At 43.1% G+C, this 23,565-nt stretch overlaps 2 protein-coding genes across 2 annotated transcripts; both read left to right on the top strand.

Moving 5' to 3' along the window:
* The first annotated feature begins 8,112 nt into the window (after positions 1 to 8,112).
* Positions 8,113 to 15,552, top strand: LOC109450796 (V(D)J recombination-activating protein 1). Its single transcript, XM_019738494.2, is given in 3 exon segments — positions 8,113 to 8,219; positions 12,810 to 13,442; positions 13,445 to 15,552. Coding segments are annotated over 2 exon segments (2,727 nt in total). The 5' UTR covers positions 8,113 to 8,219; positions 12,810 to 12,823.
* A 1,411-nt stretch (positions 15,553 to 16,963) lies between these two features.
* Positions 16,964 to 23,219, top strand: LOC141572259 (V(D)J recombination-activating protein 1-like). The gene is given in 2 exon segments (XM_074336224.1): positions 16,964 to 17,143; positions 17,145 to 23,219. Coding segments are annotated over 2 exon segments (3,129 nt in total). The 5' UTR covers positions 16,964 to 16,973; the 3' UTR covers positions 20,104 to 23,219.
* The last annotated feature ends 346 nt before the right edge of the window (positions 23,220 to 23,565 follow it).

The raw sequence follows: 23,565 nt of genomic DNA on the forward strand, positions 1-23,565 counted from the left end.
TCTGCCCAATTAACCTGTAGCTTGCAAGCAGCAGGTATTATGTTCTGTAATTTCTGTCTAACACAATGCTTATGCTTAAAAATGCCTGAGGGTTGGTTGACTGATTGAAAACCTCAAATTGGATCCAGGGCCCAGGGATCTTCTCCATCCTTCCAGTTTCCTAGATGTCGATGGTGAATTCAGAATCCGTGAGGGGTGAAGGCAGGGGGGCTGGGTCATCTCCCAACAAATGGGAGCATTTTGGAGCCCCCAACCCTGTTTCTGCATGAAATGATATGCTGGTCTGTGGTTTTCCTCTGGGACCCAGAGGCAGATGTAGACAAACAGCAGGTGAGGAGGAAGAAGGAAGAGCTGCCCCCAGCAGGCCCAGAGCTGTAAACAAAGGGGGAGCTATATTAAGAAAGAGCAGCTGGAGGACGGTCTCCATCCTGCCATCCACTGGGCTGCTCCTGAATTGATTTTCCCCAGTCCGCTGGTCAGCGATAGGGGTGGAGGGATTTGTAATACACACAAATGGCAGCATTTTAGAGCTGGAAAGTTTCCTAGACATCACGTCCTTTGATGTTTTTACAAAGTCTCATTGTGTTACGTGAAGTATTTTACATAATACACACGATGATGTTAGGTGGAGGCATATTAGCATTGGATGCATGTTAATTGAATCGCTTTTCCAATTTTCTTTTCAGTCCGTTTGGTATTGGGAAGGAGAAAGTATCTGGGGTTGGTAGACCTTGGCACACACTAATCTTCCTTCCTGACAGAGAGAGCATTCTCTCAGAGAGACATTGTATCTCTGCTACTACCATTTGATAACATGTAAAAATCCTTTTTGAAGTAAATGAATTTGAGTCAGTACGGTGATTTCCTTTAAAGGCAGATGTTAAATAAATAATAGCACAGGTGGTATTTGGATACAGCAAAATTGTGAAGGTGATACAGAGTGAAAGGGAGATACTGGCATCCCATCCCTTTCCCTTTGATTCCACAAATGAAGAAACTGAGGCTTCTTTTGTAATGTGTGTCACTGAGAGGCTGAGTTGGACTAGTTGGGATAATTGACTAATGGCATCTGTCATGACCAGGATGTCTGAGAGGAAGGAGAGGCTGCCCCAGAAGGAATCAGAGCTCGACATCTGTGTGGACCTTTACAATGGCAATGCCTGGCACACAGAGAAGGTCTCCTACAAGCCACCCTTTCACTGGTCACCAGAAGGCAAAGAGAAGAACAGTGCCAGGACACATTAGTGTTTGGGTATGTGGTCTCTGAGGCATTATAAGGCATGGGAAAAATTAAGAAGACAATATAGATAGTCCTTGTATATCTCTGTGGGGGCAGAGTCCCAGAGAGCAGTTTCCAGGCTCTCGGCCTCACGTGAAAAGGTGCTGTCTCGGTTATTAGATGGTCATCAGCTGTAATCAGAGGACCATCCGCTGTGGCTGGGTGGCCATCAGCTGTAACTAGTTAGCCATTAGCCACTAATATAACTGCTGTGGCTGAGCTAGGGGGTTGGTTGGTTGGCAGAGAAGCGGACGGCAGGCTGCGGATCGTGTGGCTCCTGCTTCCTGTGTCTCCAACCCAGCCACCAGCGAGAATATAGTGGTACGACTCCCCCTCTATGGCTCAGTGGGTGTTCCTTTTTGACCTCACTGTATCCTGCGTTCTTGTGAGCGGGACCAGAGACCCCGCATGACACCCTGCGTGACAATCTCTCACCTATTTTCCTTTACTACATTAATAGGATGCATTTGTCACAATTAGTGAACCAGTGAACTTCCTTTCCCAATTCTTTTGAGATAGATACAATAGGCTAATTAAATAATGACTCCTCCCCGCCCTCCCCCCTCCCCCCCAGTTCAGGTTCTAATCTCTGGAACCTGTAAATTTTATCTTCATGGCAAAGCTTCTGCAGATGTGGTTAAATTGAGGCGTTTGAGAGGGGTAGATTATCCTGGGTTATCCAGATGGGCCCCAAATGCAATCACAAGTGTCCTTGCAAGAAGGAGGCAGAGGGATGCTTGACCCGGCTAGCAGAGGGGAAGGCACTGAGGCCGGGATTGGAGGGTGCAGCCACTCAGCGAATGCAAGGAATGCAGCTCGAAGAGGGCTGGAAGAAGCAAGGAACCAAGTCTGCCCTAGAACCTTCTAAAATTCAGAAGATGGTAGAAGAATCTAAAAGTTTCTTTCCAGTACAGTTCCCCTTTCTGAGGGCAGCCAGTGTTACTCGATTCTTGTGCATCTCTCCAGAAATAATAGATGCATATACAAGCAAAATAGGTATTTATATATATTTTTTCCTCTCTTTTTACCCATGTGGTAACCTGTACATTGTCTGCACCCTGCTTTTCCCGTTTTTTCCCCAACCAATGACTCTTGAAGTTTATTCCATATAAATGAAGTTTCCTTTTTCTTTTTTCTTTTATGGTCCTTGTAGGAAGAAGAGACACTAAGAGTTCACACACATAGAGGAAAGGCCACGTGAGGTTGCAGTAGAAGGCAGTGTCTGTAAGCCAAGGACAAAGGCCTCACCAGAAACCAGCCCTGGATCTTGAACGCCCAGTCTCCAGAACTGTAAGAAAATGAAACTCCATTGTTCAAGCCACTGAATTTGTGGCAGCCCCTCTGGATGTGTCCAATTTTCTGGATGTGTCCAGATTTTGTCTTCTAAGTATGTCAGTCAGATTGGTCAGGACCTACCTCAATGACCTCATTTTAACGTAATCACTTCTTTAAAGGCTCTATCTCCAAATCTATCACATCGTGAGGTCACTGGGGGTTATAATTTCGACATACGAATTTTGGGTGACACAATTCAGCCTTTAACACCCACCTTCAGATCAACAAGCATAAACCATACATGACTTCAACGCTAAACTATATTGTCACTGATTATCACCAAAGAGACACGGCTTTGTTGAAGAAAGGGAGTCATGAATCCAGGTGGCCAAAAGGCCCCTGAACCTGGAGTTGATTCCTAGTGTCTTATACATAGTCTGTACATAATGGTCTGTGGGCAATGAGAAACGAAGGACTTAGGAGGTCTGGGGACTAGGCATGTTGTCATGTTGCCGAGAACATTTTTTTCTGGTATAATACATGTACTACGTGCTAATGTAAAGATAAACGTGACTTTTCGTTATGGTTGGTGATTTTTTGGAGGGGAGGGAGGCAAGGGGCATTGCAGAGATTGGAAATGTTGAGGGAGGCCTGAGGAGAATGGGGAACGTTCCCAGACAGAAGTACAAAGCCCAGCAAATCTCAGCTAAAGCTCACCTTCACGCGTCTCCCCTTATTTGTCATAAAGTTAACTTTTTAAAATTGACATGTAGGTAGAAAAGAGTAGGCTTCAGGTTGGTCTTCATAGAAACTTATACAATGAAATAAATAAGCTATTACTACTAGTGGCTAGTCCCAGAGGTGGAAATAAAGATACAGACTTTTCTCATCTGTAATGTTAATGGTAGAGTGGAATTTTATCTGCATTTGGAAATTTTACTGTTTGTTTGAAAGGGAGGACTGTCCCAGGAAAAAGTTTTAACAAGAGAAACACTGAAATCACATAGTAAATTATATATTCTGGGGGGGAGGGAAACATGTTATAGACAATTCAATGACAGATTTTTGCACAAAAATAATTAGAAGTTGATTCTACTTTTCCGTGTCTCCACAGAATCACTATTCATAAGTTGAAAAGGAATATAGTTTTTAGTTAAAATTTATGAAAAATGTAGCTATTGTTCTCATTATATAGAAAATGCTATAGATAGAAACACAGTTAAATTAAATTACAGTTAAAGCCCTTGGTTTAACAGCATCGCTTTCTCACTCTCCAAAAATTATTGTGAAATTTAGGGAGCCCCCAAATTGTAGATCTATAGGTAGTTCCCCACTTGGGCTTTTTGAAAAGATATTTATTGCTGTCCTGCAATTAGTCATTTCAGGCCATTATGTTTACTCTTGGCTTAAGAAAACTCATTCCTCAAACTTGAATTCTAGCCCTGAGAAATTTAGATCAAATTCATCCTCCATCGATGTTTGAACTCATTAGACAGTATACAACTAAATAATGTGAAGGAAAGCAAAAATGCCTTTCTATACTTGGAGTCTGAAGATGGAAGAGATGTCTTCAAATGTGAAAGGATGTCTGAAGGAATCCTGAACAGTGGACATCACTTCTCAGTTCCCCAAACTCCTTCATGGAGCCATGGTCTGACTCACGTCTTCAGTTGTTTGAGGAATGAGGAAAAGGCATTTATCACATACTTCATGGGACCAGTTAGCAGTCATGTAACAGACTAGAGTTCCATATTGGACCCTTGACTTTTGTGGAAGACTAGATTTAATTAGGTGTGGGGCCTTGATCAAATTGCTGTTTCTTAATCTGGAGGAATTATGGGACCTTTCCAAGAAGTAAGCAGTGGTGGAGCGATTGGGGAGGGAAGACAGAAATTGGGATAAGGGGAGGAGAGACAAGCGCGAAACTCATGATTCCTTCTAAAGCAGTTCAAAGATGCAATAAATTCTTGAGACTTTTTGATAGCTCGACGATAGAGACCTTTTTGGCCACATGATGGCACTAGCTGTTTAGAAAACAGCCTGGCTAATATCAAAAAGCCTGCTGTGGCACCCTGAGTTTGTGGGGGATGAGCTGCAGTGGACGTTTAAAACAATTAATAACGCGTTCAAAAATTTACTAACAGGAATAATTCACATTGAGTTAATTGGAAAGAAATTTCAAGACTGAGGAAGTAGGGGAGAAACGAGTGTGTGGAGATGCTGGCTGTCTACTACCAGTGCTGTGGCAAGTTCCCGTATCACTGAAGGTTCTCATCCAGCAACGACCTGTTAAGGTTCTGCTTCACTGCCAACAGCTCGAGTTCCTTTCCAGGCTAAGAGAAGCAAGATGGCATGGGAGAAAGAGATGTCCCCTTTTCAGTGCAGTGGAAAGAGTCTTACCCCAGGACCTGGGAGGTCCGGTTTCTGATGTTATTTCTTCTACTAATTCCCTTCTGTGACCTTGAATAGGACACTTTGCCCTTTGGGGACAGTTTCTCACCTATAAAATGCATGCATTGGGTCAGATAACCTCTAAGTTCCCCTGTAGCTCTGGCATTCAATTTGGTGATGTTAGAAGACAAGAGTTTTGAGAGCTGGAGATATATAGATACATGCTTCTATTTGTAATCACAATGTCAGTAAACAGCACCTGCTGGATTATGATAAGAGCACAAAATGCAGTGTTCACACACTCACACCACAGCTGCAGGAGCAGATTTTGATTAATATCAGCAACTGGAGCTCATGGCTGTCTGGGAAGAAATTGAATTTGAAAAGGTCTCTTAAAAGGGCTTGCAGGGAGCCAAGGGGAATAAGTGTAGGCAACCTGCTAAGGAGGGTTTGGGGCTTGGATGGAGAGGCAGGGACAGAGGGACAGAGGGGAGGGGCATGTGCCCAGTGGGAGCCCGGCCAGTGTAGGGCCTGCTGGCACTTCTAGGATTAACCACAGCTAATCGCTCCGAGGGAGGGCTGTGCTCAAGGCTGGAACCTGACACAGAATCTTCCTAACTCTAGTTTGCCCTTTTCATTCTTTTCCAGTTGCTAAATTTGGTCAAGATCTGTCAGTAATGTCTCATTTTTAATTTGCTTGAAACAACATGGAATCCAAGGCAGGTCTGACTCTGTCGTTTTATGATGGAAGTCAAAGTTTGCTCCCGGTGGAATTTGTTATGTGGAAAAGATTTGAAATAAGAACAGTGGGTGAAATTTTAGTGGCCAAGAAGAAGGGCAAGGGCCCATCGATCAGCTTGTTTTTCCTGGTGATACAATGGTGCTCTCATATCATAGGAGGGGACAGGTGACAACAATGTGATTTCAACATGGATGGGAGAAAGAGGCCCTCAGGTGTAATGGGGAAGAACAAGAAAATATTGGCAGTGCTGCCCTTGAAGAATCTGACGTGTACGAATCCAGACTTTTATACAACAAAACAATTGGGAGAGTGTATCTTCATATTCACCTACTATTTTTTGTCTTGTTTTAAATCCATTCTGAATACGTTTATTTATTTGTATATCTTGTGTTTTTCTATTTATAAGGGTAAAACATGACTGATAAAAAATTAAACAATACAAACATCCATGGTAAATATGGTTAACAAAAAGAGAAAGCTCTCCCATTATCTGGTCTGACCCTCATGTGCCTGCTTCCCACAGCCTGGACAATGTTCTTTGATGAGTCTCTTTGAACACTCTAACTTCCTCAAGAAAAATGGAAAGAGATTCCATTTATGAGTTTTTGAGTTTGGAGAAATTTTCCAACTCTGGTTGGGACCTGAAGAATAGCCAACAGATACTGTTTGCCTTAATTTTTCGGGGCTAAGCCCAGGAACGTCCCAGGCAAACTAGGATGGTTGGTCACCCTAGTTTCACTTAACTTCTAAGTCAGGCTGTGAACTGAGGCCAGAACTTTGGAAACTGGAACATTTGCTTTGTTCTAATTCTGTAAGATATTGTTTCTTGTTTTCTTCAAGGTGAAGCAAGAAAATCTGGCCCTTTCTCTCTCTTTTTGTGAGTCCGTTGGAGATGCAGGATTTGGGGGCACGGGAGGATGGACGGGAAGGGCATCTTTTCCCACATCAGCCATATTGGGACTCCTCTCTACCTAACCCCATTGTATGAAGAGGACATTAAGGGACATCCTGGTGGTCCTGTTTCCCGCTGATTTGAACATGGGCACAGTCTTCAGGAAATACTCTGTTCCACCTGCCCAGTCTCACAGTGTCATGGCAACCTCAGGTGAAGGCTCCATCCCCTTGGGCATAAAAACACTGAAGCTCCTAGAAGTCACAAGCCAGTTCCCAGCTTTCCCAATTTTGTTGCAATGGCTTCTGCCCTGTCTTGAGCTTACCGAGCAGGAGCTGTGTCCCCAGGACTGTTGTGTTGCTGGACAGGCCCCAGCCCAAAATAGTGGGGATATACGAGGAGTATCTAATAAGGGCAGCAGAGCATGGAGAAATCCTTGCACCTGCCTGTTTGACAGTTTGTGCTGAGGATCAAGTGAGAGCAAAGCCATAGCCTCGTATATTAGCTGAACACAAGGGTGCTTTGGGGGATAAAGCTGGTTTGAGAATTCTAAAGGGGATTTGAAACACAGACTGTGCAAGGTATACTGAAGTTCATTTTTCAGTCATGCTCACTCTATTGCTGCTAGCGGCCTTCAATACTCTCCTTTCCCAGCAGAGGAGAGTGGTTGAGGACACAGGCTTTGGAAGCCCATGTAGTGGAAGCCTAGGTGACCATGGTCAAGTTCTCCATCGCTCTAAACTTCTGTTGCTTCTCTTTAGAGATAAGAATATCAAATGTGTGTGTGGGGGGGTTGTGATAAATGATATGTAAAGCTCTTTGAAGCCTCGCCTATTGCTCTGACCAATGAGGGGCTAATTGTATCAATCCTAGGTTGTAGATGAGGAGATGGAGACATCAATCAAAGACCGAAGGGAAGATTTAAATCCAGGTTTGTTGACTTCAAAACTCTAATAACAGTTTAAATTTAGTGTTGTTGCAAGGGATATAGCCTTCCCTGACTGAGAATGGACCAGGTAGGAAGATTCTGCAGTGGTGTGCATACCGTTTCAAAATAATAATACAAAAATTATTGTATAGTTAGTATTTGATGGGTACCTACTAAGGGTAGACACTGTTCCAAGTGCTTTCCCATAAGTCTCAATATATATTTCATCGATTCTTTGAGGTATATGCTGTTAGTATTTCCATCTCCCAGATGAGGAAGCTGAGGCACAGAGCTACGAATAGAACTTTGGCAGAAGCCAGAGCTTACGTTGGCAAGATCATTTCCAAACAAACAGTCTTGGCAAGTGAACTGACAGTGTTGGCAATGCTCCAGCACACACCCGTACATGGGTCTACACTCAGGTCCCCCAGTGAAGCTTCCTGAAGAGCCAGATGCCAGCTGGAGTGGGGGGGGGGAGGAAGGGGGGCTCCTGGTCTGTGATTGGCTGCCATCCTTTGTGGTTAGCCCTCCGTGGTGGGGGAGGCTGGGAAGGAGAGTGGAGGCAGATAAATAATGCAGCAGTCTGCTCTGAGGGACAAGAGAGCCAGGAGGGAGAGAAGAACCCACTTTGCTTTCTTGTTGGTATCAAACAATATCCACCGAATTACAGACATCCCAACACTTTGCCCAGGCAGCCTGCTGAGTGAGCAAGGTAACACTTGGACTTTTCATGCCTTGAGTCACCTATTTATTTACATTTTTATGTTTCTAATCAGAAGGGCTTGGGCTTTTTTCCTTACAGGGGATGAGGGGACGGAGTGAGGGAAGCTAACGTCAGCTTGGTTTTTCTCTCGAATGTGTGAAAATAGGAAAGGAACAAGATGACAAGCTCGGGAAGAAACTGCAGGTTCATGGAGACGATGCAAAACACCCGAATTACTGTAAATGAGTGCTGTAGGCAGACAGGGTTTAAGGAGTGCTTTCTGAATGAATGAGTCAACAAGTCAGCAAAAGGAAAGGCATGAGACTCTTGGGGGAAAAAAAACCCCACAAAACATTGTGCTGGTTCAGGCAAGAGAAATGATCAGGAGCAAACAAATTCCAGGGTGGGAGGAAATGTGTACTTTCCCAGGTATTGCCAAGTATTGCCAGGAATTTCTTGAACTAGATTGGGCTCAGTAGGAGACCAGTATTTCTCAAAGTGTGACCTGTGGGCCTCTCATAGCAGGGTCACTGGAATGTTTGTTAAAAGTACAGTTTCTGGATTCCATCCCAGATAAGCTGAATCAGACTCTCTGGGACCCGATGACCTGCATTATTAATTTTTTCAAACACAAGCTCCCTAATGATTCTGGTAGGTAATCATTTTGAGACTTGCCACTGTAGAAACCCCACTTTGACGTCACGTCCTTGAGCTGGGATTCCTGGTTAGGGGTTGCCACAGTGCACTTCTCTTGCTGAAGTGGTTCAAGCAAGAAGTTCCCTGGAGGAAGGGCAAGAATGCTGGGGCCATTGTGTGGCTGCCTGAGGCTTATCAAAAGGCTTTTTATGCTGCCAACTTTTTGATGATAGTGCTGGACAAATAATAGCCAATAGCATTTGTGGAGTGAGTGAATGGGTGAGGGCAACAAGTTTGACAATGAGGGGTCCCACGTGGGCACACATTAGTCCCTTGGAACTTGTGTATAGATTGAGATGAAGATGTGAAGAGTGGGAAGCTTGAGGGCCAAGTACTAGGAAGTATGTGTGTGGAGGATGGGGAGCTGGGCTAGGGTTGGGGGTGGTGGTGCTGCTGTGGCCCAATTCCTGGAGTAAGTAATGATAGCACTCACCCCAAAGACAATTTCTATCCCATCCAAACCACCCTGGACTGGTTTGTGAAAGTGAATCTGTGCCCTGTGGAGAGAAGGACCACGGTGGCTATGATGGCAGGTTATAGCAACGCTGAGATGGCAGTGCCCAGGGGGAACAGGGCTGAGCCAGCAACAGCCACTCTGCTGTTTAGATTCTGAGGCTGTGGAGACCTGCAAAGGCGATGCAGCGTTTGCAAGATTCCTGAGAGTCAAATAGCATGACTACAAGATAACTCTTTCCTGCTAACTTCCTGTTGTCTACAGGTCCATATTTTAGTCTCCTCTCCACATGCTTATCAGAAAAGAAAGATAAGCTAAGGATAGTGTTCAGATGTGAAGTTTAACCAGGTCTTAAACTTTTCTGGGGGAAGATTTTTTTCTGGGGGGATATTAGGAAAGAGTTATCTTGTAGTCACATTATTTGACACTCAGGGTATACATGTAAATCTAGTCTTAAAACATTTTTCTGTAAATTTAATTGATGACAACATTTTTAAAAATAATGTTTTTTTGTGAAAAATTCAAATGATGAAAAAGATGAATAAAATAGAAAATGACCCATTCCATTTTCCAGAGAGTACACATTCCCACTTATATGGACACAGAGGGAAAGATTTGTTTTTAAATTTTGTTACTTTAAAAGCAGAAAGAGCATAAATCATCACCAGGATATTAGTTCATATCCTTCCAGAATCTCTGTACTTTCGGGTATCCACAAATATGAACAAGTAGGCATGATAAGGGCCCTACAATATTGCTATTGTTTTTCTGCTCTCTGCTTTGTGATGTGGGCATCTTATCGTATTATTGATGCATATAGAAATTGTACATATACATCAATGTATATAGAAATTTAAAATTTCTGTGTTGTTTCCCATTGGATATCTGGACCATAGTTTAACAATGCCCTCCCTGTTGGTGATTATGGATGCTGTTTCTGTTTTTAAACTAACAAAACTGAAAAAAAACACACAAACGTTTCTCTCTGTGTCCATATAAGTGGGAATAATCTGTGGAATATTTATTCCCGTGGGCATGTTTCTATAGAATAACTTCCTAAAAGCAGATTTATTGCACCAAAGATAATATATATTTAAACCTTTTAAAGACATTGCTAAATTGTCCACTAGAGATATTACACTAATTTACACTCCTTCCAAGAATATATGAAGATATCTTCATTTCCTCATGCCTTCATTATTGCTGAGTAATATCAATATGTTTAATCTTTGCTAATTAGATAGATAAAAAATATCTCATTAGCTCTAGCTTTTAAAAATTCTATCTCCTTCTGGAAGCAATATGTGTTAATTTTAGACAAAGCGAAAATCACAGGTAAGGATAAAAACCATAAAACATCTCTGGCTTCCATTGATAGCCACTATCAGCATCTTAGTAGAGAGTCCCCTGAAAACAAGAATAACACCCCCATCCCCTTCTTGCTTCTTGTTTGGATAAACTTTTAGCAGTTGAGTTAGAAGACAACCTAACAAATAAATTTGATTTGCATGTCCATGGCTAATGACTGCTTGGTGATAGCACTTTTTCTATGGGAGTATTTAAATAAACACATTATGGTCGACTTTGATATACCGTTTCTGGCCAGTAGGAGTCAGGAGACTAGTGGGAAGGGAGGGGAGATTGTTCTAGGGATCCTTCCAACACGCCTTGTGGTTGACTAACTGGTAGTGATTAGCTCTGGAGAGGGTCATGCAGTTTTTTATAACAACTTGAAATATTCTCTTGGCATTCCAGAGGACAAGTGCATTGGAAAAAGACTGGGAAGAGGAAAGCCTTTAAAAGAATGAACAAGGCATTTGGGGATGAGTTGAAACCAATAGGGCAGGGGAGACATGGAAACGCCTCCTGACACAGGACAGAATTTAGGGACATAACTGAACCAGAGGCAACTTCGATGTGCTTGGTTGGGCTGCAGTTGAAATGCTTTTGTGGTTAATGAGACTTTTGAAGTGGTTTGGAATTGTGTAATTCTCATGTCGTCCTTCATGTAGAACAGTTTCACAGGATTTTCTTTTAAACCAAGTCTTGGAAATTGGCTTTTCGATTTTACGAGAAACATCAGTCTGTGAAGATAAAGTATGCAAGATGGAATGAACTTCAATAATTTAAAGGGATGACCTAAAAAGGAACTTTGTTAGCTGCAGTCAGGAATAGCCCTTGTGTGTCCTTCCTCCCTCCCTCTTCCCCCATCCCTGCCACCTACCATCCCACCCCTGGGCGAAGTAGGTTCCCCTGAGGATTGCTTGATATAATTGGTGGGTCAAGACTGGTAACCCAGGCAAATTTGGGAGATAAAGATGATAGGTGAAAATACAGTTGCTGTTTTTCCAGTTATGTATACTAAAGAATTTTGAGAGTATTGGGCTAGTTGGGTCTAGAAAGGACTCAACTGGCATTTTCAGACTTTTTTTTCTCTACAGCATTAATAATGTCTACACCACCACTCAGATTGGTAGGGTTTCCTGGCATATGTAATTGCAATTTTTTTTTTTTACCAGAAGAAAAACATTACTCCTACCTCTTATTACAACCGATAAGGGTAATGACCATTGCCTGGTAACAACTTTCAGGATGACAAACCAACAAACACCTCAAAGTTGCTTGTGGTTTTATATGAAACCACTTGGGTTTTTCATCTTAAAAGTCCTTTGGAATCTTTGTACTTGCACACTATGTTTTACGGCAGGTTTAGAGAGTTCTGCGGTTTTTGGTTTCTAATGTAGACATAGCCATGTAATTTACAGCAGTGTTCGCTAATTAAAATTGTAAGCATAATTACTATCCATGACACTTATTATTAGTTTGCATTCATAAACCTCAAAATTCACTTCACCCTTCAAATAATGAGTAATTAGTTTCTTTGGGTTTGTAACTTTATTGTCGCCTTATGACCTGTTTGGAAGAAATAAACAACCAACCTCCAGGGAGACTGCTTTAAAAAGACGGAAATATATTGTCCAGCTACTGCAAGGAGGCAAATACAATGTGAAAATGTTCACTTTTCTTTGGTTTTAGTAGCCAATTCTTCCTTGCATGTACTCAGCAAATAACTCTGGAGCACTTAACTTGTACTAGGAACCTTGGGGAGATAGAGATGAACCACTCAAAGACTTTGTCCTCAAAGATGTTAAGGTTTTGGTGGCAAGGAAATAAGGCTGTACATATGTACGTGAAACAAACCGTGGCGGTGTGTGTACTTCAGTACACGATACAGAGGACCATAAGTACCGTCAGAACTGGGAACACTTCTCTTTTCCACTCTATGATCAACACCTAATGAAGTATATTAAAATAGAAGGTTTAAGAAGTAACTTTATGGATAAACTACTGAAGGAATACTTGAATATGTATTAATTTGTATTCCTTCCAAGATGCAGCAGTGAGGTATTGAAATTTTTCCTGATCTGACTTGTTTTCATTTTTCCCAGGTAGCTCAGCCAGCATGGCTGTCTCTTTGCCACCCCCACTGGGACTCGGTTCTGCCCCAGATGAAATACAGCACCCACATATTAAATTTTCAGAATGGAAATTTAAGCTGTTCAGGGTGAGATCCTTGGAAAAGGCACCTGAAGAAGCTCACACGGAAAAGAAAGATTCTTCTGAGGGGAAACCCTCTCTCGAGCAATCTCCTGCAGTCCTGGATGGGGCTGGTGGTCAGAAGCCAGCCTTGGCTCAGCCAGCATTTAAGCCCCACCCTAAATTTCTGAAGAAATATCATGATGATGGGACAGCAAGGGAGAAAGCAATCCATCAAGCCAACCTTCGACATCTGTGCCGCATCTGTGGGAATTCTTTGAAAACTGATGGACACAATCGGAGATATCCAGTCCATGGGCCTGTGGATGGTAAAACCCAAGTCCTTTTACGAAAGAAGGAAAAGAGAGCCACGTCCTGGCCAGACCTCATTGCCAGGGTTTTCCGGATCGACGTGAAGGCAGATGTTGACTCAATCCACCCCACTGAGTTCTGCCATATCTGCTGGAGCATTATGCACAGGAAGTTTAGCAGTGCTCCATGTGAAGTTTACTGCCCGAGGAATGTAACCATGGAGTGGCACCCCCACCATCCTGTGACATCTGCCACACTGCCCGTCGGGGTCTCAAGAGGAAGAGTCATCAGTCAAATGTACAGCTCAGCAAAAAACTCAAAACAGTGGTTGACCGAGCAAGACAAGACCGTAAGCGCAAGAAAAGAGCTCAGGCAAGGATCAGTAGCAAGGAAGTGATGAAGCAGATTGCCAACTGCAGCAAGATACATCTTAGTACCAAGCTCCTTGCAGTGGACTTCCCGGCACACTTTGTGAAATCTATCTCCTGCCAGATTTGTGAACACATTCTGGCTGACCCTGTGGAGACCAACTGTAAGCATGTATTTTGCAGGATCTGCATTCTCAGATGCCTCAAAGTCATGGGCAGCTATTGTCCCTGTTGCCGATATCCCTGCTTCCCTACTGACCTGGAGAGTCCCGTGAAGTCCTTTCTGAGCATCTTGAATTCCCTGATGGTGAAATGTCCAGCAAAAGAGTGCAATGAGGAGGTCAGCTTGGAAAAATATAATCACCATGTCTCAAGCCACAAAGACTCAAAAGAGACTTTTGTACATATCAATAAAGGAGGCCGGCCCCGCCAGCATCTCTTGTCACTGACCCGGAGGGCTCAGAAGCATCGTCTGAGAGAGCTCAAGCTGCAAGTCAAGGCCTTTGCTGACAAAGAAGAAGGAGGAGACGTCAAGTCTGTGTGCCTGACCTTGTTTCTGCTGGCGCTGAGGGCGAGAAATGAGCACAGACAAGCCGATGAGCTGGAAGCCATCATGCAGGGACGAGGCTCTGGCCTGCAGCCAGCTGTGTGCTTGGCTATCCGCGTCAACACCTTCCTCAGCTGCAGTCAGTACCACAAGATGTACAGGACTGTGAAAGCCATCACAGGGAGGCAGATATTTCAGCCTTTGCATGCCCTTCGGAATGCTGAGAAGGTCCTGCTGCCAGGCTACCACCCCTTCGAGTGGCAGCCACCTCTGAAGAACGTGTCTTCCAGCACTGATGTGGGCATCATTGATGGACTGTCTGGACTGTCCTCCTCCGTAGACGATTATCCAGTGGACACCATTGCAAAGCGGTTTCGCTATGATTCAGCTCTGGTGTCTGCTTTGATGGACATGGAAGAAGACATCCTGGAAGGCATGAGAGCCGAAGACCTTGATGACTACCTGAATGGCCCCTTCACTGTAGTGGTGAAGGAGTCTTGTGATGGAATGGGAGATGTGAGTGAGAAGCATGGGAGTGGGCCCGCGCTTCCAGAAAAGGCAGTTCGGTTTTCATTCACAGTCATGAAAATTACTATAGCACATGGCTCACAGAATGTGAAAGTGTTCGAGGAAGCCAAACCGAACTCTGAACTCTGCTGCAAGCCCTTGTGCCTCATGCTGGCAGATGAGTCCGACCACGAGACCCTGACAGCCATCCTAAGCCCTCTTATTGCTGAGAGGGAGGCCATGAAGAGCAGTGAATTACTGCTTGAGATGGGAGGCATCCTCCGGACTTTCAAATTCATCTTTAGGGGCACCGGATATGATGAGAAACTGGTCCGGGAAGTAGAAGGCCTTGAGGCTTCTGGCTCAGTCTACATCTGTACCCTGTGTGATGCCACCCGCCTAGAAGCCTCTCAAAATCTCGTCTTCCACTCCATAACCAGAAGCCATGCAGAGAACTTGGAGCGCTATGAGTTGTGGCGTTCCAACCCCTACCATGAGTCAGTGGAAGAACTGCGCGATAGGGTGAAAGGGGTCTCAGCCAAGCCCTTCATTGAGACAGTCCCTTCCATAGATGCACTCCACTGTGACATTGGCAATGCCGCGGAGTTCTACAAGATTTTCCAGCTAGAGATAGGGGAGGTGTATAAGAATCCCAATGCTTCCAAAGAGGAAAGGAAAAGATGGCAGGCTACGTTGGACAAGCATCTCCGGAAGAAGATGAACCTGAAACCAATCATGAGGATGAACGGTAACTTTGCCAGGAAGCTCATGACCAAAGAGACCGTTGAAGCAGTTTGTGAATTAATTCCCTGCGAGGAGAGGCACGAAGCTCTGAGGGAGCTGATGGACCTTTACCTGAAGATGAAGCCCGTGTGGCGATCTTCATGCCCTGCTAAAGAGTTTCACAGGATTTTCTTTTAAACCAAGTCTTGGAAATTGGCTTTTCGATTTTACGAGAAACATCAGTCTGTGAAGATAAAGTATGCAAGATGGAATGAACTTCAATAATTTAAAGGGATGACCTAAAAAGGAACTTTGTTAGCTGCAGTCAGGAATAGCCCTTGTGTGTCCTTCCTCCCTCCCTCTTCCCCCATCCCTGCCACCTACCATCCCACCCCTGGGCGAAGTAGGTTCCCCTGAGGATTGCTTGATATAATTGGTGGGTCAAGACTGGTAACCCAGGCAAATTTGGGAGATAAAGATGATAGGTGAAAATACAGTTGCTGTTTTTCCAGTTATGTATACTAAAGAATTTTGAGAGTATTGGGCTAGTTGGGTCTAGAAAGGACTCAACTGGCATTTTCAGACTTTTTTCTCTACAGCATTAATAATGTCTACACCACCACTCAGATTGGTAGGGTTTCCTGGCATATGTAATTGCAATTTTTTTTTTTTACCAGAAGAAAAACATTACTCCTACCTCTTATTACAACCGATAAGGGTAATGACCATTGCCTGGTAACAACTTTCAGGATGACAAACCAACAAACACCTCAAAGTTGCTTGTGGTTTTATATGAAACCACTTGGGTTTTTCATCTTAAAAGTCCTTTGGAATCTTTGTACTTGCACACTATGTTTTACGGCAGGTTTAGAGAGTTCTGCGGTTTTTGGTTTCTAATGTAGACATAGCCATGTAATTTACAGCAGTGTTCGCTAATTAAAATTGTAAGCATAATTACTATCCATGACACTTATTATTAGTTTGCATTCATAAACCTCAAAATTCACTTCACCCTTCAAATAATGAGTAATTAGTTTCTTTGGGTTTGTAACTTTATTGTCGCCTTATGACCTGTTTGGAAGAAATAAACAACCAACCTCCAGGGAGACTGCTTTAAAAAGACGGAAATATATTGTCCAGCTACTGCAAGGAGGCAAATACAATGTGAAAATGTTCACTTTTCTTTGGTTTTAGTAGCCAATTCTTCCTTGCATGTACTCAGCAAATAACTCTGGAGCACTTAACTTGTACTAGGAACCTTGGGGAGATAGAGATGAACCACTCAAAGACTTTGTCCTCAAAGATGTTAAGGTTTTGGTGGCAAGGAAATAAGGCTGTACATATGTACGTGAAACAAACTGGCGGTGTGTGTACTTCAGTACACGATACAGAGGACCATAAGTACCGTCAGAACTGGGAACACTTCTCTTTTCCACTCTATGATCAACACCTAATGAAGTATATTAAAATAGAAGGTTTAAGAAGTAACTTTATGGATAAACTACTGAAGGAATACTTGAATATGTATTAATTTGTATTCCTTCCAAGATGCAGCAGTGAGGTATTGAAATTTTTCCTGATCTGACTTGTTTTCATTTTTCCCAGGTAGCTCAGCCAGCATGGCTGTCTCTTTGCCACCCCCACTGGGACTCGGTTCTGCCCCAGATGAAATACAGCACCCACATATTAAATTTTCAGAATGGAAATTTAAGCTGTTCAGGGTGAGATCCTTGGAAAAGGCACCTGAAGAAGCTCACACGGAAAAGAAAGATTCTTCTGAGGGGAAACCCTCTCGAGCAATCTCCTGCAGTCCTGGATGGGGCTGGTGGTCAGAAGCCAGCCTTGGCTCAGCCAGCATTTAAGCCCCACCCTAAATTTCTGAAGAAATATCATGATGATGGGACAGCAAGGGAGAAAGCAATCCATCAAGCCAACCTTCGACATCTGTGCCGCATCTGTGGGAATTCTTTGAAAACTGATGGACACAATCGGAGATATCCAGTCCATGGGCCTGTGGATGGTAAAACCCAAGTCCTTTTACGAAAGAAGGAAAAGAGAGCCACGTCCTGGCCAGACCTCATTGCCAGGGTTTTCCGGATCGACGTGAAGGCAGATGTTGACTCAATCCACCCCACTGAGTTCTGCCATATCTGCTGGAGCATTATGCACAGGAAGTTTAGCAGTGCTCCATGTGAAGTTTACTGCCCGAGGAATGTAACCATGGAGTGGCACCCCCACACGCCATCCTGTGACATCTGCCACACTGCCCGTCGGGGTCTCAAGAGGAAGAGTCATCAGTCAAATGTACAGCTCAGCAAAAAACTCAAAACAGTGGTTGACCGAGCAAGACAAGACCGTAAGCGCAAGAAAAGAGCTCAGGCAAGGATCAGTAGCAAGGAAGTGATGAAGCAGATTGCCAACTGCAGCAAGATACATCTTAGTACCAAGCTCCTTGCAGTGGACTTCCCGGCACACTTTGTGAAATCTATCTCCTGCCAGATTTGTGAACACATTCTGGCTGACCCTGTGGAGACCAACTGTAAGCATGTATTTTGCAGGATCTGCATTCTCAGATGCCTCAAAGTCATGGGCAGCTATTGTCCCTGTTGCCGATATCCCTGCTTCCCTACTGACCTGGAGAGTCCTGTGAAGTCCTTTCTGAGCATCTTGAATTCCCTGATGGTGAAATGTCCAGCAAAAGAGTGCAATGAGGAGGTCAGCTTGGAAAAATATAATCACCATGTCTCAAGCCACAAAGACTCAAAAGAGACTTTTGTACATATCAATAAAGGAGGCCGGCCCCGCCAGCATCTCTTGTCACTGACCCGGAGGGCTCAGAAGCATCGTCTGAGAGAGCTCAAGCTGCAAGTCAAGGCCTTTGCTGACAAAGAAGAAGGTGGAGACGTCAAGTCTGTGTGCCTGACCTTGTTTCTGCTGGCGCTGAGGGCGAGAAATGAGCACAGACAAGCCGATGAGCTGGAAGCCATCATGCAGGGACGAGGCTCTGGCCTGCAGCCAGCTGTGTGCTTGGCTATCCGCGTCAACACCTTCCTCAGCTGCAGTCAGTACCACAAGATGTACAGGACTGTGAAAGCCATCACAGGGAGGCAGATTTTTCAGCCTTTGCATGCCCTTCGGAATGCTGAGAAGGTCCTGCTGCCAGGCTACCACCCCTTCGAGTGGCAGCCGCCTCTGAAGAACGTGTCTTCCAGCACTGATGTGGGCATCATTGATGGACTGTCTGGACTTTCCTCCTCCGTAGACGATTATCCAGTGGACACCATTGCAAAGCGGTTTCGCTATGATTCAGCTCTGGTGTCTGCTTTGATGGACATGGAAGAAGACATCCTGGAAGGCATGAGAGCCGAAGACCTTGATGACTACCTGAATGGCCCCTTCACTGTGGTGGTGAAGGAGTCTTGTGATGGAATGGGAGATGTGAGTGAGAAGCATGGGAGTGGGCCCGCGCTTCCAGAAAAGGCAGTTCGGTTTTCATTCACAGTCATGAAAATTACTATAGCACATGGCTCACAGAATGTGAAAGTGTTCGAGGAAGCCAAACCGAACTCTGAACTCTGCTGCAAGCCCTTGTGCCTCATGCTGGCAGATGAGTCCGACCACGAGACCCTGACAGCCATCCTAAGCCCTCTTATTGCTGAGAGGGAGGCCATGAAGAGCAGTGAATTACTGCTTGAGATGGGAGGCATCCTCCGGACTTTCAAATTCATCTTTAGGGGCACCGGATACGATGAGAAACTGGTCCGGGAAGTAGAAGGCCTTGAGGCTTCTGGCTCAGTCTACATCTGTACCCTGTGTGATGCCACCCGCCTGGAAGCCTCTCAAAATCTCGTCTTCCACTCCATAACCAGAAGCCATGCAGAGAACTTGGAGCGCTATGAGTTGTGGCGTTCCAACCCCTACCATGAGTCAGTGGAAGAACTGCGCGATAGGGTGAAAGGGGTCTCAGCCAAGCCCTTCATTGAGACAGTCCCTTCCATAGATGCACTCCACTGTGACATTGGCAATGCCGCGGAGTTCTACAAGATTTTCCAGCTAGAGATAGGGGAGGTGTATAAGAATCCCAATGCTTCCAAAGAGGAAAGGAAAAGATGGCAGGCTACGTTGGACAAGCATCTCCGGAAGAAGATGAACCTGAAACCAATCATGAGGATGAATGGTAACTTTGCCAGGAAGCTCATGACCAAAGAGACTGTTGAAGCAGTTTGTGAATTAATTCCCTGCGAGGAGAGGCACGAAGCTCTGAGGGAGCTGATGGACCTTTACCTGAAGATGAAGCCCGTGTGGCGATCTTCATGCCCTGCTAAAGAGTGCCCAGAATTTCTCTGCCAATACAGTTTCAATTCACAGCGTTTTGCTGAGCTCCTCTCTACCAAGTTCAAGTACAGATATGAGGGCAAAATCACCAATTATTTTCACAAAACTCTGGCACATGTGCCTGAAATTATTGAGAGGGATGGCTCTATTGGGGCCTGGGCAAGTGAGGGAAATGAATCTGGCAACAAACTGTTTAGGCGTTTCCGGAAGATGAATGCCAGGCAGTCCAAGTGCTATGAAATGGAAGATGTCTTGAAACATCACTGGTTATATACCTCCAAATACCTCCAGAAGTTTATGAATGCTCATAATGCATTAAAAAACTCTGGGTTTACGATAAACTCACAGGCAAGCTTAGGGGAACCGTTAGGCCTAGAGGACTCCCTGGAAACTCAAGATTCAATGGAGTTTTAAGTGGGGCAGCCGCTTTTGAGTTGGTTTTGCAAATGAGTTTTCCTCTGGGTTGCACTGAGACCTTCTTCTAGCACCCTTCACTCCTGTGTGCAGGGCTTTACCACCCTGGTGGTGGTGGTGGGTTGGAGAGGTCCCAGATGCTGAAATCATGTCAGGAAGGGATAACTGATGAGTTGATTGTTTGAGCTGTTTAGGGAGTTCAGAGAAGCAACAGGAGAAATCAGTTATTTGAAAGCTCGATAACTCAGAACAGGGGTAACTGCAGGGGGCCAGAGATGAACAAAGACGTGTTTGTGTGTGAGGTTGAGTAATGAGTGACGTGAAAAATCGAAGCTAAGGTTGTCAAAGAACAATGGCCAGCGAAGCCAGGAAAGGAATTTGTCTTGTGGTTTATACTTCTCTATTTATTATCGTTTGTATTGAGATACAAATGTTTTCTATATCAGTTTTGTAGAATTTTTTATTTTATAATTTTCACGTATCTTGGCTTACTAGACAAGATTCAAAAGAGCTTTTCAGATTTCTCTAATAATACTGTCTTACATTTGTATGGCACAATGACCTTTACTTTACAGAGTGTTCTTAATGCATTTTCTCATTTGGTACATTTATACAGAAATACCTTACATCCAGGAAACTTTTGGAAAATTAGACCTTTTCTGGGTTTAAATGATGTCTCTATTGCAATCTTAAGAGTTTAGGAGGTCATCTGCTGGATTTTTCAATAATGAAGTTAGAAGAATACAACTGTTAGCTACAGTTAGTTATTAAATCTTCTGGTAATACATGTTTACTTAGCTATCAGGAACCAAGTATGATTTTTATTTTTACTTTTTAATGTCAATGAATTTGGTCTCCAAATGTTTTGTCAGACAACCTCGAAGTCACAGAGACTTTTAAAATCTGGGTTTGCTCACTGTATGAAAATAGCTTTAATTTCTTCCTGAAAATTTCTGCCCGATTTTTTCTATGAAACCTGGGTCAATTTTACTAATGCCAGGTGTCATGGAGTCTTTCTCTCTGCAAAATGTTATTCTTTCTGTTATGATCAGTTTACTTTCAGTGTATTCAGATTTTTGTAGCAGGATACCTTTGTACTTTTTCCACTTGTTGAGTTTAGGTGGACCCCACTCATAGGACAGTGGAACAGTTAACATTTGTAGAGTGTTTTTTTGGTGGTTTTTGTTGCCACTTTGGGACTATTTTTATATTCATTTTGTCTCATTTTTCCTCATCACAGTTCCGTGGGTAGGCATTGTTATTATCCCCATTTGATGGAGGGTGAAACCATTTGTCCAAAGTCACAGGGATAATGTATGACTGATCTGGAATTTGAACTCAGACCTTTTGTCTCCAAATTCCATGTTCTTCCTACCACAGAAAGTAACCATCATTTTTTTTTTTTTTTTTTTTAATAAGGCAGTATCATACTTTATTTAGGATCCACGGCTAATTTCTATAGTTCATAATCCTAGGGTTATGTTTCTCGGGGACCGGGGTGGATGGGTTTTTAAGTGATTGGTGCACTTTGGGCCTTTTTATAGAAGGAGGTGATGCTCAAGCTCCCAAGAGCCACTCCAACGTCTGGCGAATCCAGTTACCTGGAAACTATTGTCAGCATCCTTAGGCACTTGGGAATTTCCAGTTTCTGGGACTTTCCAATTGCTGGAGATTTAGAGCAGGCATGGGATTTTATATGCTAGTGAGTCAATATGATCTGTGAGTGTTAATTAGTTTTTTTCTTTCTTTGATTTTATTGGCCCTAATTGCCACTCTTCATATACAGTATATCAAAGAGCTTTGCAATCTAGTTGTCAAACGTGCATCAGTGACATTATACTAAATGGTATGCATTTGGTGTTTTTATAGGGATTGAACCTGGTATTTTCACTATAAATAGCTGAATTCATGTAATCCTCCTCCTCCCTGGAGCATGCTATCACTGGTTTGTAGATTTTTTCCCCATTTCCACTTTGTTACTCGATTGGTGGCACTGTAAAGACTTTCTAGTATTAAACCCCCCTTTTCTAGCATTGTAGGAACTATGTTGAATGTGTGTGACTAACAGCATGATTTATAGCACAACGATCCCAATAATCCCTTAATCAGATCACATTTTGATAAACCCCAGGAACTGGCTGCAGGAATTTCAATATGTAGAAACGTTGCCTGGGGTTGTTTTTGCCCTCATTGTTAAGATTGCAATATCCTAGACCCTGGTTTTACAGTCGAGTTTGATTTTTGACAATGCCCATTGTAAATGCAATCACATACCTCAGGGAAATTCACCACACTGAATGGAGCATTTTTTATTGAAGTATAGACTGCAACTTCAGAAGTGCAATGCATTTTTCTCCCTCAAAACCTGATTCTATAAGTTTTCCTGCCAACCCACCGAGGTACACTGTAGGGACCAGTGATAATGGCTGATGAAAATTGATGAATGGTTGGTGTGAGGTCAAAAAGCACTTTGGGATTAATAAACATGCACCGAGAAGCAAGAGCAGGAGGAAAAGATGTCTTTTTCTTCCAGGTGAACTGGAATTTAGTTTTGCCTCAATTTGTTTTCACAAAATATAGATGAAGATAAAGATTTTTTTGGTTGAGTGTGTAGGTCTTGCATTACATCAAACAGAATTCAAATTCCACAAAGCTGAGAGGTAGGATTTGTAAGCGCCAATGGTGGTTCAGAGGAAGAAATCATCATTTGGATGCAAGTGATTTTTGATTGCAGATATGTACGTGTCTTCAGTTATTGTATGAGAGATGGTTTATTCTTTCAAGGTTAAGAGATTTTAAAGAAGAATGGATATTTTGTCCCTATTTTATTTTTTTCCTTTAACTACAGTCATCTACATAACTATACCTCAGAGATCATTTTTGGTAAGATTTTTTTTTTTTTTTTTGTGGCATTGCACTTCACTTTATTTTCTTACAGATACTCTTTAGGTTTGTTTAATGGCTACCAAGAGCCTTCTGTTGTTTTTGTTTGTTTTGTTTTAGGGAAAGTTCAGGTACTAGGATGCAATGAATTTATTTGATGGGGACCTGTATTTCCATGTCACATGTTTTCACATTAAATGAAGTGTGTGTATTGATACTTATTTTTATATTTTAATATTTCTACACCTCATTGATGCTATGATTACTATTAAAAACTTTATGTTTAAGTGTTTGAAATAAAAATTTAAAATTTGGAAGTAGTGGGTATTATGATTTATATTCAAATAATAATATTGAGTGCAACATTTAAAAAATAAAGTAATGGGGCGGCTGGATGGCTCAGTTGGTTAGAGCGTGAGCTCTCAACACCAAGGTCGCCGGAAAAAAACACACAAAAAAACAACAACGTAGATCTTAAAAAATAAATAAATAAAATGAAGTAACACCTTCTTCCTTGAGGGAAACACAAAATAAATTTGCTGATCTTTAGAATAAAGGGCAACAGAATAATGGTAATGA

The sequence above is a fragment of the Rhinolophus sinicus genome, linkage group LG06 (genome assembly GCF_036562045.2).
Source record: "Rhinolophus sinicus isolate RSC01 linkage group LG06, ASM3656204v1, whole genome shotgun sequence".
NCBI lineage: Eukaryota > Metazoa > Chordata > Mammalia > Chiroptera > Rhinolophidae > Rhinolophus > Rhinolophus sinicus.